The sequence below is a fragment of the Onychomys torridus genome, chromosome 7 (genome assembly GCF_903995425.1).
Source record: "Onychomys torridus chromosome 7, mOncTor1.1, whole genome shotgun sequence".
In the NCBI taxonomy this organism is placed as follows: Eukaryota; Metazoa; Chordata; class Mammalia; order Rodentia; family Cricetidae; genus Onychomys; species Onychomys torridus.
In genome coordinates, this window is record NC_050449.1 from 52248889 (window position 1) to 52264031 (window position 15143).

At 54.7% G+C, this 15143-nt stretch overlaps 1 protein-coding gene across 1 annotated transcript in view; it reads left to right on the forward strand.

Moving 5' to 3' along the window:
* The first annotated feature begins 804 nt into the window (after positions 1-804).
* Hcn4 (hyperpolarization activated cyclic nucleotide gated potassium channel 4) overlaps positions 805-15143 on the forward strand; it is a 41257-nt gene continuing 26918 nt past the window's right edge. Inside the window, exon 1 of the mRNA XM_036193115.1 lies at positions 805-2453. Within this exon, the coding sequence (XP_036049008.1) occupies positions 1669-2453 (785 nt within the window). The 5' untranslated portion in view covers positions 805-1668. The remainder of the gene's footprint in view (positions 2454-15143) is intronic.

Genomic DNA, 15143 nt, shown 5'->3' on the forward strand with positions numbered 1-15143 from the left:
GAGCTAAATGTGGGGTGTTACACTGTCCTAAAGTGTTGGTACCTGGTGAGCTATACGTTAGGCTGAGCTACTGGGATTTGCCCTTAAGCTGAGAATGTAACACAGGGAGAGAGAAGACGCCCAGGTTCATCCCGGACTGCCTTAAAGGAGGGATCAAATGGGGGCTGGGCTGTGCAGATGCTGTGGCGGGGGAAAGAGTGTGTCTGGGTGGAGGTGGAACCCTCTAATGCTGGTGTACACAGGAGGTGTCTCAATTGGATGGGAGCACAGGGCAAGGGATTCAAAACCAGCCCTCAGAGTGCCAGGTGGCCAGAGGACCCTGTCCAAACAGCCAGGTCTCGGGAACCCCACATCGAATCGCTCCCGCAAAGGCGCTGGGGAGTGGGAGGTGGGGAGTCCGCCGCTGGGATGCCGCGCCTGTGGCTGCTGCTGCCCGCGCATTTCTTCGAAGTCTTACCTCGCAGGGCCGGGTCCACCCGCGCTCCCTGTGCGCGCCTGGAGAGTTTCCCCGCAAGCCCTCGGCGCCGCGCTGGGGAAGACCCACTCGGGGTTCGCCCCCCGCCCGTGGCTCAGGAAAACCCTGGGAGCCGCCCGGACTTGAAGCGTTTTCCGGAAACCCCCTCTCCAGGCGAGTTGCGGGAAAGCAGCCGCTCCGCAGCCGTGCGACCGACACGCCTCCCCAGAGGAGGGTCGGGGACCCTAGCGTAGAAGGAGCGAGCCGGCCAGGCTAGGAAAGCCCGAAGCTCGTGGGAGGGACTGGGAAACCCCGCCCCCCCAGTCTTGAGCCCCAGCAGGAGCCCTCATTTAGGGGGTGCTCTCAGCCCTTGGTCAGCAGAAATCACTACGCGCACCAGAGAGTAAGGACGCCTCCTACCTCGGTCCCCAAGGTCTGGCGAGGTTCCGCCCCGCGCCCCTCATCAGGCCCGCCCCCCGCCCCCCTCTGTCTGGGCTGGGTCGCCGCTGCCCCTTTAAGAAGCCCAGGTAGGCAGGCCAGGCTGCGGGAGCCGCTCCTATGGCAACCCGCGAGCTGCGGCGGCTTCATGAATATTCCGGGGCGCGGGAGCCCGAGCGCTGCCGGAGGGCGCTCCGGGAGAGGCGGCCGCTGATGTAAGCCCGGCGGGCCGCTGGGCTCCGCTTGGTTGCGGCGGGAGTCCCCAGGACCCGCCCGCCGGGCTCAGCTAGAGGAGGCGAGGCGGGATCGCGGGTGGCCGGCTGCAGAGCCCGGGTGGCCACACACACTGACAGCCCCAGCCGTCCGCCGGACGCACTCCCCGGAGCCGCGCCGGCAGTGCGCTCTCGCTCCGGAGCGGTTCCCGGAGCGCGGCGGCCGCAGCGCCGCTGCTGCCCGCGCCCATTGTTCCCCGCGGGGGCGGGGCGCCTGGAGCCCGGCCGCGCGCCGCGCCCCTGATCGCGGGAGGGAGGGAAGAAAGGGAGGGAGCGTGGGGTCCCCGCGCCCAAGCCGGGCCGGAGAGGAGGCGCAGCGCGGCGAACCCGGACACCCGCGGCCGGACTAGGAGCCTCCCCTCGGCGCGCAGCCCGCGCGATCATGGGCTCTTGAGGCGGCCCCGGGTCGGCAGCGAAGGACGCGTCCCCACTGGCCGGCGCACCTGGAGCGGGTCCCCGGTGCCGCACCCGCACCACTGCCCCCCCGGCCCAGCCCCTGGCACCATGGACAAGCTGCCGCCGTCCATGCGCAAGCGGCTTTACAGCCTCCCGCAGCAGGTGGGGGCCAAGGCGTGGATCATGGACGAGGAAGAGGATGGCGAGGAGGAGGGGGCCGGGGGCCGCCAAGACCCGAGCCGCAGGAGCATCCGCCTGCGCCCACTGCCCTCGCCTTCGCCCTCGGCGGCCGCCGGCTGCGCGGAGTCCCGGGGTGCGGCCCTCGGGGCGGCAGACAGCGAGGGGCCGGGCCGCAGCGCCGGCAAGTCCAGCACCAACGGTGACTGCAGGCGCTTCCGCGGGAGCCTGGCCTCGCTGGGCAGCCGGGGCGGCGGCAGCGGTGGAGCAGGGAGCGGCAGCAGTCACGGGCACCTGCATGACTCCGCGGAGGAGCGGCGGCTCATCGCCGCCGAGGGCGATGCGTCCCCCGGCGAGGACAGGACGCCCCCGGGCCTGGCGGCCGAGCCCGAGCGCCCTGGCGCCGCGGCACAGCCCGCAGCCTCGCCGCCGCCCCAGCAGCAGCCGCAGCCGGCCTCCACCTCCTGCGAGCAGCCCTCGGCGGACACCGCTATCAAAGTGGAGGGAGGCGCGGCCGCCAGCGACCAGATCCTCCCCGAGGCCGAGGTGCGCCTGGGCCAGAGCGGCTTCATGCAGCGCCAGTTCGGTGCCATGCTGCAACCTGGCGTCAACAAATTCTCCCTAAGGATGTTCGGCAGTCAGAAAGCGGTGGAGCGTGAGCAGGAGAGGGTTAAGTCTGCCGGGTTTTGGATTATCCATCCCTACAGCGACTTCAGGTAAGAGGCCAGGTGGGGATGCTGTGGATGCCTTGTACAGTTGGAGGCATGCTTTCTTCCCAGTCCTGCCTCCCAGCCTGAGTTAACTTTCCTTCCGTGTGCTGGAAGCTCGCAGAGAAGTGGGGCGCCTGGAGCGTCCCAGACACCCCCGGACCTCCTGCAGCACACTGGGAACTTACTCAGTCTTCAGGCTCCTGCCATCTCTCTTCCAGGGTCTGGGCCGCATTGGAGACACACTCAAAGGTGTTCTGAGCCTGGCCTAGCCCTGCCTGCAGCCAGGGTAGAGCTCTGCCTACCCAAGCCATGCACCTCCCCCTTGGAGGCTCAAGGTGGCCATCCTAGAGGCAGCTCCAGGGTCATGGAGGGAGACAGATATCTTAGCAGCTGGGCCAGCTCCTTGGTTGCTGACTGCAGGTATTAATATGTTTGGTTGGCCTGCGAAGCTGCAGCCAGACTCCTGGAGAACTGAGGTCACTGACACCTCAGGCCCAGGATGAAAGCCCTCTACATAGCTTTACCCAGCCCCTCCTGCTGAGTGGTGGGCCAGGAAGGAGCAGGTACCCTGATACAGCTAGCTTTCACACTGGCAGGGCAGAATGACCTTGCTCTGCTCACAGTGGTCAGTGAAGACGGCTAGTGTCCTGACTGACATGCAGCTGTCTATTGATCCCCAACTAGTCCAGCGTCTCATCCCCATGCCTAAAGCAGTCAGGGAGCGGGATCCTGTCCTCTCTTGCATCTCCTGAATCTAATACCAAAGACCAGTGGATACCAGTCGGGGCTGTGGACTGTATCTAAGAGAGGTTGTGAGTTGCCTCTGGATTTGCATCAGGAATACCTTTATCCCAGTTCTGAGTCCTCACTCTCTCAAATCCTCCTGAGGCTTTCCTAGCACACCAGTGTAGGACGAAGATTTAGCTTGGTTTCTCTTCCTTTCCCTCCCTGTGTCCTGCCCTGTCTCCCCACCTGCCTGCCTGCTGGTCTCCCTGTATAAAGGAACATTTTGCCGACCAGAGCTTCTTTACAAACTCCAGGGAAGCTGGGCTTGTAGTGAGAGCAGAGCTATTTTCCATCCAATGAGAGAGATTTCTTTCTCTGGGAACGGCCAGTCAGACAACACTTTGGTGGCTTAAAATAGGTGGTGAATAGAGAGGCACCCTCTTTTGGTTCTTCTCCCTTTTTCTTTTGAGAAATTGCTTGTTCTTTCTAACCCTATTCTCAGGCAGCGAGGCGGCGGTAGGCTTGCTGGACAGAGCTGTAGCTTTCAAACTGTGTGAGCAAAGGTGGACCCTCCTCAGGATCCTCCGTGAACTCCTGTGACTAGGACTGGGACCTGATGCTCCCATGTTGAACTAGGGAGAGGTGGATTAGAAGCCATGCCTCCTTTGCCCCTGCTGTCCCTGGGTATCCCAGGCTTCTCTTCCCGAAATGCTGATGACAATCAGGTCCAGTATCAATCACTTGAGATTGCTGAGGCATTCCCACCCAGTACTCAACTTCTGCCCATCTTTGTGGTGGGAAAACAGTTCTTAGCTTCAAGCCCGTTGTCAACCCCAGGCATCTTACATCTAATGACAAGCATTGATGGAGAGCCTTCTGCCTGCAAAGACTTGCCCTCCCTACCCATCTTCCCTTAGATGGTCAAGATCTGTCACTGAAGCACCACACACACAGCCAAAGCTTTCCTAGTCTTGGCTCTAACATTCATAACATGCTAGCTTGCAGTCTCCTAGCTGTGGAGCCTCCACTAATACAGGCTTTGGGGACTTCGTATCTGGGACATTGGAGAAGGTGGACACAGGAAGACTGAGAGACAACAGAACAAGGGTCCAGCTGGTGTTGGTTTGTTTGTTTGGGGTTTTTGTTTGTTTGTTTCTAGACAGGGTTTCTTTGTGTAAGCCCTGGCTGTCCCGGAACTCACTCTGTAGACCAGGCTGGCCTCGAACTCACAGAGATCCTGTCTGCCTCTGCCTCCCAAGTGCTGGGATTAAAGGGACGTGCCACCACCGCCCAGCTCAACTGGGTTTTGATGTGGGTTTTTTGCAACAAGCAACAGAGACTGGTAGCTGGAAGTGCACATCTTCTATGCCCAGCCTTGCAGCCTGTAGGATGGAAAACAATCCAAGACAGAGTGCCTGAATCTCTGGTGGCCATGCCCCTTCTGCCAATGAGGCCCAAACAGCTAGTCTTAGCTTCAGAAGTCAAAGAGACAGGGGGTTGGTTGAATCTGCTAAGCTTAGAAAACACATCACTCCATCCAAACAGCCACTCCCCTTGGAGAACCTGAGCCTTGAACCTTGAAGTTTCAGGCACTGGTCTTGGGCCTTTGTCTGGAGACAGACATCATCACCCACCAGAGCGTTTACAACACTTTTCAGACCCACTGAGGATTTATTCATCATTTTGACTGGCAGGAAGCATTGATCCAGCAGAATTGGCTTAATAAAGAATCAGCAACAAACTATGATGGATTGAGTTTGCGGTTTGAAGTTCAGGGCTGGCTATGATGGGCTGCCTCTGACATCTGTCCCTGGAGAAAAGGGCTGGGTACCTTTCCCTGGGAAGTCATGGGCTTGCTTTGAGGCCACCATTACCTGGGCCATGACTGGGAAAGAGTAGACTATTCCTGACCATCTTGCTTCCTGTCTGTACCGTTCTCATGAGCCCAGCTATTCACATGGCTTCTCTCAGGCTTCAGAATTCCCTTCCTCTCCAACACCCCATTGGCCTTTTGAAGCTCATACTTACAGTTTGTTAATGGGGGAGGCCAGCCCTCTGGACATTCTGCCCCCCCTCCCCCCGCCCCCGGCTGTCGACCAAGGTTCCAGAATCAGTCCTTCCTCCCATGGGAGCTCTATCCTCAAGCCTGGGTTTGATGGTTGGAACCTAACACATTAGCACATTAGCTAGATAACCCTGGTTTCCTAAGAAGATGGAAAGGGGGAAGAGAGAGCAGGGGCCCCCGAGAGAAGGTGTAGCTGCTTTTGTCCTGGAGGCTAATTGGCCAAAATTTCAAACACTGGGCTCAGGGAGTTGACCTGGGAGTGTGTATGTGGGAGATGTGTGTCTGAGACAGTGTCTTGGGGCTGTGTGGGTGGACATGGTGGCTATCAGGGAAGCTCTTCTCTGGATATTAGCTCTGGGGCTACTGCCGTGCCCCAAACAACAGTGAGCAGGCAGAAGCTAGGTTCTCTGCGCCTCCTCGTCCTCTCCTGGCCTGGTCTTTTTAAATCCAGGAGGAAAGGAAGAGGCTGAAAGTATCTAAAAGCATCCTTTGATTGGGGCTGAAGCAGTTGGCCTTTGAAACTCTGGGTAGTGAGATGATGGTAAGTCCTAGGACTAGCCTGCACCAGATCAGTGCCATTGCTCACTACACACCCCCTCCCCAACCTGTTTGCTATTAGTCCCCAATTGAGTTATCAAGCTCCTGTGAGCCTCAGTTTTCCTGCTCAGAAAATGGGACTGCTCTTGTTCATTTCTATGTTAGCCACAAACTGCAAGTGTGTCTAACACAGATGAGGTGAGGGTCTACAGTGAGCAGTTGAATATCTTCCCTGCCCTCTCTCTTTCCTCCCCTTCGTCCTGGGTTAACCAGATGGATCTCTGTCCTGGGCTCTGACCAGGGGTCTGAACCAGTCTGCTGTCAGAGACTTCACTGAGAGCCTGCTAGAAACTACCAAGTCAGTAGCTAGAGAAATACACATACATCCAGGCACATGCAATGTGGCACACAATTTCCTGTGTCTGGGGTTTCCCTAAATTGAGAATCATGTGGGGGCTGATGGCTGTGGGCTCCACTGCAGGCCATGGTAAGAGGGTCTAGGCCCTGGTGGGGGTGGGGCACTAGCCTTCCTTGGAGTCTAGTACGGTGTGGGTGGGGTGTTCCTCGGGGATCTGGACTTGGGCCTCCCATTACCAGCAGAGAGCATAAGCAGTCAGAGATCAGAGTTAGAAGCCTGAGACAGGAAAGGAGGTCTGTTTGGCGACCCATGTACTTTCCCTTGCAGCCCTGCGAAGGACTGTTCTGGAAGGAGGCAGCCTGGTTCTGGGTCTGGGAGTTTGGAGGCCTGTTCTTAGGAGAGCCTTTCTTGGGCCAGCTGTTCCTGCTGGCAATGTGGGAAGCTGGGTGAAAGGCACAGCAGGCACAGGCAGCGGGGAGGGCAGGGTACCGTGGTGCAGAGGGGAATTCCAAGGTGAGCTGCTTGGGTGGTGCTGTCGGCTGGCACAGTGGGCAGCGGGCTCCCCAACTGTGCAGCATGCCCCACCTCACAAGGCTAGAGCTAGTGGAGCTTGGGATATACTGTCTTCATAAGTACAGGGACCTGGAAACCCACTGGGCTAGAGGGCCAAGCCCCTTGGCTATCTGGTTCTCTCTGTAGCTTGCTTCTAGCTCCTACATCTGGTAACTGAATCATGGGTCTGGGGGCTGCCTTCTCCTGTTTGGCCTTGTCTTTATTGCTTTGGTTTTATGAGCCAAGGGTTTCATGCTAGTAGGTAGCAGACTTCACATCGGGAAACCCAACAGCGTTCTTCTGCTCGTTCATCTCCTCTCCGGGTTGTAAGGCTTCGTTCTTATTCCCACGTCTTCCTCCTGCTTCCCCAAATCATCCATCAATCCCTCCTGGCTACTTAGTGGCACTGGGTGGAACTCCAGTGGTTGTTTTATTGAAGATCCTCATTGGAATGTTATCCATCTCACTCTGGGACCTTGTTAAAATGCTGCTTCTGGTGTGTAGTGATATTCCTGGTGCCTTGGGACCAGGTGTGGAGTCCTGAGCTTACAATCCATATGCTTAGACCATGCTTGCGGAGCCCTGAGCCTGTTTCTTCTGCCTTTGGCAATGGAGCCCTTGGCCTCCAGCCCCAGCCTCAGCTCAGCAGGGCAGAATGCTGTAATGTAGATGCGCCAGGCCTCAGAAATCAGCTTGCACCCCGGGATGTCAGGCTCGAAGCCTCATCTCCTGCTTCCTGCACTGTGGTTTGGGTTTGGTTTGAGTTTGCTGGCTTTGCATGCTAGCTTCCAGGGAGGTTGAAGAGCAGGAGGAGACCAGGTGACCAGAGGACTCCTGTTACTCCATGTCACCACTTTCTCAGCTCTTCTCCTGTCCTAAGGGTCGGAGGCCAAGGCCTGAGAGAGGGAGAGAAGGGACAGGTTACACAGGGATATCCTTCTGCAGTGAGATTTCTGAACGGAATAGGTAGACATTGTCGGTGAGAGTCCAGAGGTGATCGGTAGGACTCTCAGTGTCCTAGAGACTGAGACAGTGGCCAGCTGGGACGGGGCAGAGGCATCCTGAATAACACGGGATCAGTTCCAGTCCTATGCTTCCCTTTCCTGACCCTGGCCATGGACAGCAGCCTCCTCTGTGGTACAGGCTTGCCTGTCAACTTTTCTCCCTCTCCTAGCCTCCATTCAGATAACAGGGAAGACAAGTGTCATAGGCACCCGAGTGGCCCTTGTGTCTGCCACAACACTGGATACCAAGGGGGAAATAATGTAGAGTAGAAGGTCCTGGCCCAGTCCCCTGGGTGCTTGTCATATAACTAAGGCAGCTATGGCTCCAGTCTGGCTTGAGAGCTCTTACGAAGCTGTACTGTCAGTTGCTAATTAATAGAAAGGCTACAGAGGCCAGCCAGGCAGTCCTGCTTGGGCCCAGGGGATGCTGAAGAATCCACGTTTCCCAGCCAGAGAGGGCCGCTGGAGGGCAGGGGCATTGTCTTGGCTTTGGAAAGGATGTTCTCTGCCAGCCAGGCTTCCTTGCTGAGAAAACATTGCCAGGGACCTGGAAATCTGTGGTCCCAAGCGCCAGGAAGCCACTCAGAAATACCGTCTACCATCACCACCACCCAAAGCTGGGGCAGGACACAGCAGTGAGAGGTGGTAAGTTCTCTGGCACTGAGGATACTCAGGATAACATAACAGAGTGCTTGGGTACTGCTTAACAGCATCCCGTGGACCAAATACAACTCTGAGATGAGCTGTTTGGCTAGCATATGCATTGTGACAGAGCTGAATCAATGCTTTAAGATAGCAAGGTAGGACATGGAAATGTAGAGGGCTGAGGACTGGCTCAGGAAAGCACTGGCTATGTATGAGAACAGGAGTTTGGATCCCTAGCACCCACATTAGTAATACTTTAAAAAAAAAAAAAAAAGCCATGTGTAATAGTTTGTGCCTTTAATTCCAGAGTGGAGGAAGAGACAGGAGGGTCTCTGGGGCTTGCTAGCCAGCCAACCTAACCAAATTAGTGAGCTCCAAGTTCAGTGAGAGACCCTATCCCCAAAAATAAGGTGGAGAACAATTGAGAAAACTGCCTGATGTTTGGCTTCCACATACCTGCGCGCGCATGCCTGCACGCGCGCACACACACACACACACACACACACACACACACACGGAGGGTATGTTTGGGGACTTCTCTTGAAATACTAAGAACAGCTCTGGCCTCAACATCCCCTCCTCGCAGCCAGGAGTGTTGGGGAAGCCACTGGTTCACCCTCTAGTTGGGCCTGTGTTGTCTATCTTGGCCCCAGACTCCGGACCCCGCTGTTCCTACAATATCTCTCTCATACCGAGTCTTGCCATCCACCATCTAGCTACCCAAACCCTCATCACTTCCAAGTTCACAACCCTTCACTCAAATCGGGATACAAAAGTCAGGTGGTTTATAGACCAATAACCGCCATCATGAAGCAGATGCCATATGTCAGGGTTGTGCAGGGAGCTGGCTACATTTTATCTCATTTACTCTTCCAAGTGGCCCCCAAATGGTTTAATCATGCTCATTTTATAGACAAGGCTAATGATGGGGGTCACATCACTGGGAAGAAGCAAGCCTGGCATCCGAGCCTCATCTGTGGGACCCTGAACTTGGTCCTCCCTGCCCCCTCTCCCCCCTCACCTCTTCTCCTCTGCTTTAAAGATTTAATTCTAACAAGTGTTTCTAGGGAATATTCTCCTGAGAATCAAAACGTTATGGAGCGGCTCAGAAAAAGGGGTCATCAGCAGGTACAGGAAATCCATTAGGTCTCAGAGCCCCAAAGGAAAGACCTGAGGAAATCCTCATATAGAGCATTCCTCCTGTACATGGAGGCAGAGGGGCAGAGAAGCTCACAAAGGAAGTCCACGTCAAAAACAAAACCAGAACCTACTGGATTATGGGATGTCTCACTACACAGGTCTTAGAACCCTGGTCTACCTCCAGCTTTCAGAACAGGGCTTCCAGCGAAGTCTTCCTGAATGGTCCTCACCCCAGCCTCACCCTTCATGGAAATGTGCCCCTGCACTGTGGTGCAGCTCAGCCGTAAACTGCACACTGGGCTCTACTACTACCAATGCCAAGAGACTGGGAAGAGGAAATAAAATGTTTTAAGCTCATCTCAAGAACAGAATCTTCCTTATCTGACAGTTCAGAGTGTGGGGACTTAGCTGCATTCTAGCCCCACTTCGGGGCTGTCACTTTTAGAGTCCAGATGCCCACCCACCTGATCCTCTCCTGGCAGGGCTTGACTGCTGGGTAGACTGCTGAGACTTTGGTAGCTCACCAGAGTCCCATCTACATCCCTGTTCCAGGAGGAAGGCTCAGGTTCCAGGAGGAGAGGGACAAATAGCCTGGGGTGTCTAGGCTGGTCCACCAGAGAGACAAATAGTGCTGTGGTCTGTTTATTGAATCCTTTAGGAAAATGAGGGTGTGGAGTAGGTGTGTAGATTAGGACTCAGCAGAGGTCTATGTCTGGAGCCTAGTCTCAATCCACGATCAGGGTCAGAATTCAGTCTTTGATGAAGATCAGGGTTCAGTCTTTGAATGTGGTCTGTGCTCAGAGTGTGACCAGTAGGCTTAGTTTGTGATGAAGATCAGGGCTCAGCTTATAACCAGGATAAAAAAGTCAGTCATAACTAGGATCCGGGGCTCATAAGATAAAGGCGTGACTCTGGCTGGGGAGCAAAAGCCTCTGAACCAATTTCAGTGCCCTCCTGGAGGACCCAGAGCTTGGGGCAGGATCGAGAACACGCACCACCCTGTGCTCTCCTTGCCTTCCTGGAGCTCCCATGCCACTTAGCGTCTGAGCCAGCTGCTTTCAGTCCTCTCTGGTAGGTAAAGCACAGATGATAAATAAGCCACAGTGCCGTCACTGCTGGAACTGGCAAGTCTCACACATGACCCCTCCCCACCCTACTCTGCACCCTCATTGTTGGGGCTGGTGTATGGTGTTTCCAGCCAGGCAGCAAGGCCTGAGGTGCCTGCAGAGTAATTCCCCGAGATGGACATGCAGGAAGTATGGGTTCCATAGTGGGACTCCCTCTGCTCAGGGTACCTAGAACTCTAGAGAGAACATGCAGCAGGGTTTCCAGGTCTGATCCTGGCAGCTGCGGGGGCCCAATAATTGTACTGGTGATTTTGCGTCTGTCTAAGCATTTACCCATGTGGGTGGATGTGTTATGTCTGCGTGAACGAGGCTTTCAGAAATTAATACATAGCGGGGCTGGCTAACGCGTTGTTTTCTGGGCTTGAGGAGGAGTGAGATAAGGGGATCATGCCCTGCAGGAGTCTGCATGTTCTAGGACTGTTTCCACATGTTGTGGGAAAGAGGAGTCACCACTCACCTGACAGGGAAGGATTTTGGCTCCTTGTAAGGTTTCTGGGTCTGGTTTGGGGGAAACAGAAAAATGATAGGCCAGTGTGGCTAGATGGTCAGTGAAGGAAGCCGGTCTGATCTGGATCTGAAGGACAGAGAATAGTTCTGCATGCTTTCTAGGAAGAAGGTGGTTGGGAGCTTGAGCCACCTGCTCAAGTGGTTGGGTGGGTGTTGTTTGTCGCAGAGGGCAGGTTACCAGACCCTGGCTCTTTGAGTCTGCACTCCGTAAGCGCTGCTCTCTCAATTCCCAGGCCTCTGGCCTTATTGCCTGTCTGCTTCTGCTGCAGCCGTTGTGCATGCAGCACACTGAGTCTGCAGCAGCCTTGGGAGATACTCCCTTCTCCTTCCCCACAAGGCCCAGAAGGCAGACACTGGTGTCATAATGTCACCGAGTGTGTGGCCTGGAGCCCAGAAGTAATTACCCTGCAGTCCCCTTGAAGGCTGGAGCAGCCCCTGTCAATGATTAACACAAGTCCCTGGCCACCAAATGCCCAGCCAGCCATAGGTTTCTCCTTTCTGCAGTCCCTCAGAAGGTATGACAAACCTGTTTCTTCCCATGGGCACAGCAAAGACCTGCAGGCACCCAGGTATCATTGAATATGGAATTGTGGTCTAGCTGAGAAGTTTTAGCAGATGAGCTGAGGTTAGCTCACCTGGTGCCCTTGCCTTCCCACCCTGCGTTGGCCTGAGTGTAAGCCCTCTCTGCACCGGGGGTTTGTCCTCCCATCCTTATCCTTCCTTGCCGTGGAACCGCAGCAAGTTCCTTCCCTCTCTCAGCATCTAGGGTCAGGACTCGGGCTAAGCCCGAGAAGAGAGCAGAGCTAATTGCACAAATAGGTATTGAGCCAGCAATCCTGACCCCATTAGTGCAATTGAGCCAGCAGGGCCCTGCTGACCAGTGGAGCTGATGAGAAAGAACCTCAACTCTACCGAGCCAAGCCAGGCCAGATCCTACAATTTTGTAGCCTCTGGTCCTGGAGTAGTTGGGGGCACCTCTGGCATCTTTTTTGCTGAGGACTTGCTAGCCTTTAGATGCAGGAGACAGGGTGGTTAGCTCCATTAGCTCTGAGCCTGTGGAGTTTTAAGACTTTCTTTGCTATGTTCCTTAGGCAGCCTACCCAGGGACCAACTCGGAGCAAGGGCCTTAATGAAAATGAGCTAAATGTCACCTTCTCACCTAAGATCCCGATTATGTTCTGATAGCTCCTAGGAGCAAGTTCTGTGGAGAGTTGTCCACTCCTGGATGCTCAGAACTGGCCTTTCAAGGACCCTCGGTGTGAGGACTCATGGACACAGCAGGTCGGACCAGGTAGCTGTGGCTGGAGGAACCCACGGGCTAATAGGTTGCTTCAGCTGTGAAGCAACCGCCATTCCAGTCTCAGAGGCTCTTGGAAGACAACTTCTAGGACAGGGCCAGGAAAGAGTATGAGATTCAAAGGCCAGCCTAGCCGTGTGGGTTTAGCGAAAGCCTTACCTCTCTGGCCTGCTTTCTCCATCTGAAGATGAGGAGGGCTGGGGTCACCTTATACCAAGGTCCCAAAGCCTGGGTGGTGGTGGCCCCTGCATCCTTCCTAGGGTTTTTATGTAATCACACTGACAGGCCTCCCCAGAATGAGGTTAGGCAGGTTCAGTTCTAGGAAACACTCTGTCTTCATTTGCTTTCTACGGCTGTGATAAAACACCATAGCCTTTTCACACGGGGAGGAAGGGTTTATTTGACTCACACGTCCAGATCACAGTCCATCATGAAGGGAAGTCAGGGCAGGAACCTGGAGACAGGAACTGATGCAGAGGCCATGGAGGGTGCTGCTTACTGTGTTTGTTCCTGATTATTTTTTTTTTTAAATGTAACTCAGAACCACCTGTCCAGGGGTAGTGCCACCCACAGTGGGCTGGGCCCTCCCATATCAATCATTAATCAAGAAGATGACCCATAGACTTGCCTACAGGCCATCTGATGTAGGCATGTTCTCAACTGAAGTTCTCTCTTTCTAGATGACCTTGGCTTGTGTAAAGTTGACAGAAACATAGCCAGCACACACCCCTACTGCCTCATGCCACTTAATACTCTGGGAGCCGCTGTGCTGGGCTTCCCTAAAGGCCCTCTGGCCTTAAGTATCTGCTATGATAGTGTCAACTTGCCTGTCTTGCGTTAGCCCCCTAGAGCCCTAGTCAAATTCTGACTTCTCTGCCCCATGCCCAGTACTGTCCCTCTTCTCTGGTGGACTGTTCCCCACATTTTCCCACTCAGGTGGTTATAAATCACAATCACTAAAGTCAGGCTGGGAGGGCCTTTGAGGATCTTAGCCTGCCCCCCCCCCCCTTAGCCTCCTTGCTGAGACAGTTTTCCGGGAGAGAACTAGAGACTCAGCTGGCCTCTGGCCCTTAGAGCCCATGCACCTCAGTGAGATCCTTATTGCTCAACTGACCCATCTCAGCAGAGTCAGTCTGTACAGCAAAATTCCGCTTCCTCATTGGGCCCTTCCTACCATAGTCACTGTGGTCCAAGCCCATTGGAGGTTGGTATAACTTGAGCCCATTTTCTCCTTCACCCTGATAGGCCTTTTTGCAAAGGCAGGTGAACCTAATTTCCCTTGGGGGCAGGGTGGTTTTCATGTGCTTTTCTACAATATTCTATTTTTGTCCCACTCTCCCGAACAGTGGAGCAGATGGGGAGGGGACTTGAGCCTTCTTTGATTTTTCTAAGTGGATCTAAGTTTGTTAACGGTCGGCCCTTTCCCCCATTTCCTTCAGACCATCTTTCTCTCGCTGGGTGTTGGAGCAGTAGCCTGAGGGAGTTTAGAATTCTGACAACGTGCAGTATCGTAGAGCAAGCAGATGTCCCTTGCTGTGCTGTGTGTGTGTGTGTGCACGCACACGTACACACATATGCATGTATATGTATATGTATTTCTAGTTTGTGTCTGTGTGTACAGACAAAGCATTCAGAGAACTCAACGCCTGAGGAAGGCAAGGGTTATCACCTCCAAGTGTCCCCAGCAGCCAGGCTCGGAGGAGGCTATGTCATCGAGAGGTGCACTAACCGGGCATTTCCAGGAAAATCTACATTCCTCATGGCTCCTGAAGCTCCCAGAAGCACCTGGGCTTTTGGTCCTACCTTTCAGTGTCTCTCTATCTTTCCTCCACCTGGGTGTCAGGCTGAGGCCTCTGAACCACACTTCTTTCCTTTTTTTCTCCAGGCTTAGCCCTCTGCCCAGCCTCTCTGCCTGGCCCTGTCCTCTCTGTGTACTTGGGGGAATCTGAGGAGGGCTGTGAGAGAAAGGTACTATTCAGACAGAGACAAAGAGAAAGGAGACCCTTGGGCTCCTGTCCCCATCTTCTTCCATATTGCATGAGCTCAAGCCACAATACTGATCCCTGGACATACTACCCCCGACCCCCAGCTCCTCTTTGAGGCTATAGTAGTCAGCAGGCAACACTGTCCTGTTTTCCCTTTGAGCCTCAGCTGAATTCCCTTCTGGCAGCCCACAGCCTCTGGGAGGCAGAACCAAATAAACCCCATCTTCTCTCCCAGCTTCGGCAACATTTGCCACTGAGTTGGCCTCCAGGTCATCAACTTGCCTGTGGGGCGGGTCTGCCCATCTCTCAGATTGAGTACTGGTTGAGGTAAAACCAGGAGGCTTCCCAGGGTCCCCACAGCTCTCAGGTTAGGCCCTGCATTTTATTGCACAGAATGATGATGGCGGAGATAATGGCCAGCATGTGCTGGTTATACACGCTATATAGTGTGTTAGAAATAGAATCTCAGGAGCCGAGGATGCAGCTCGATTGGTGGAGGCTTGCATGACATACTCAGAACCCTGGGTTCAATCCCTGTCACTACACAAATCTGACATGGTGGCGCACACCCATAATCCCAGTACTCTGCAGATGTGGAGGCTGGAGGATCAGAAGTTCAAAGTCATTCCAACCTAGGCTACAAGAGACCCCAGGAAATAAGAGTAACTTAGCTAATTTCACCAAGATCACTGATGTAGGGGCTTATTTCAATCCTAAGAAAATAGGTTCAGATAGTTTACATGACTTGCCAAA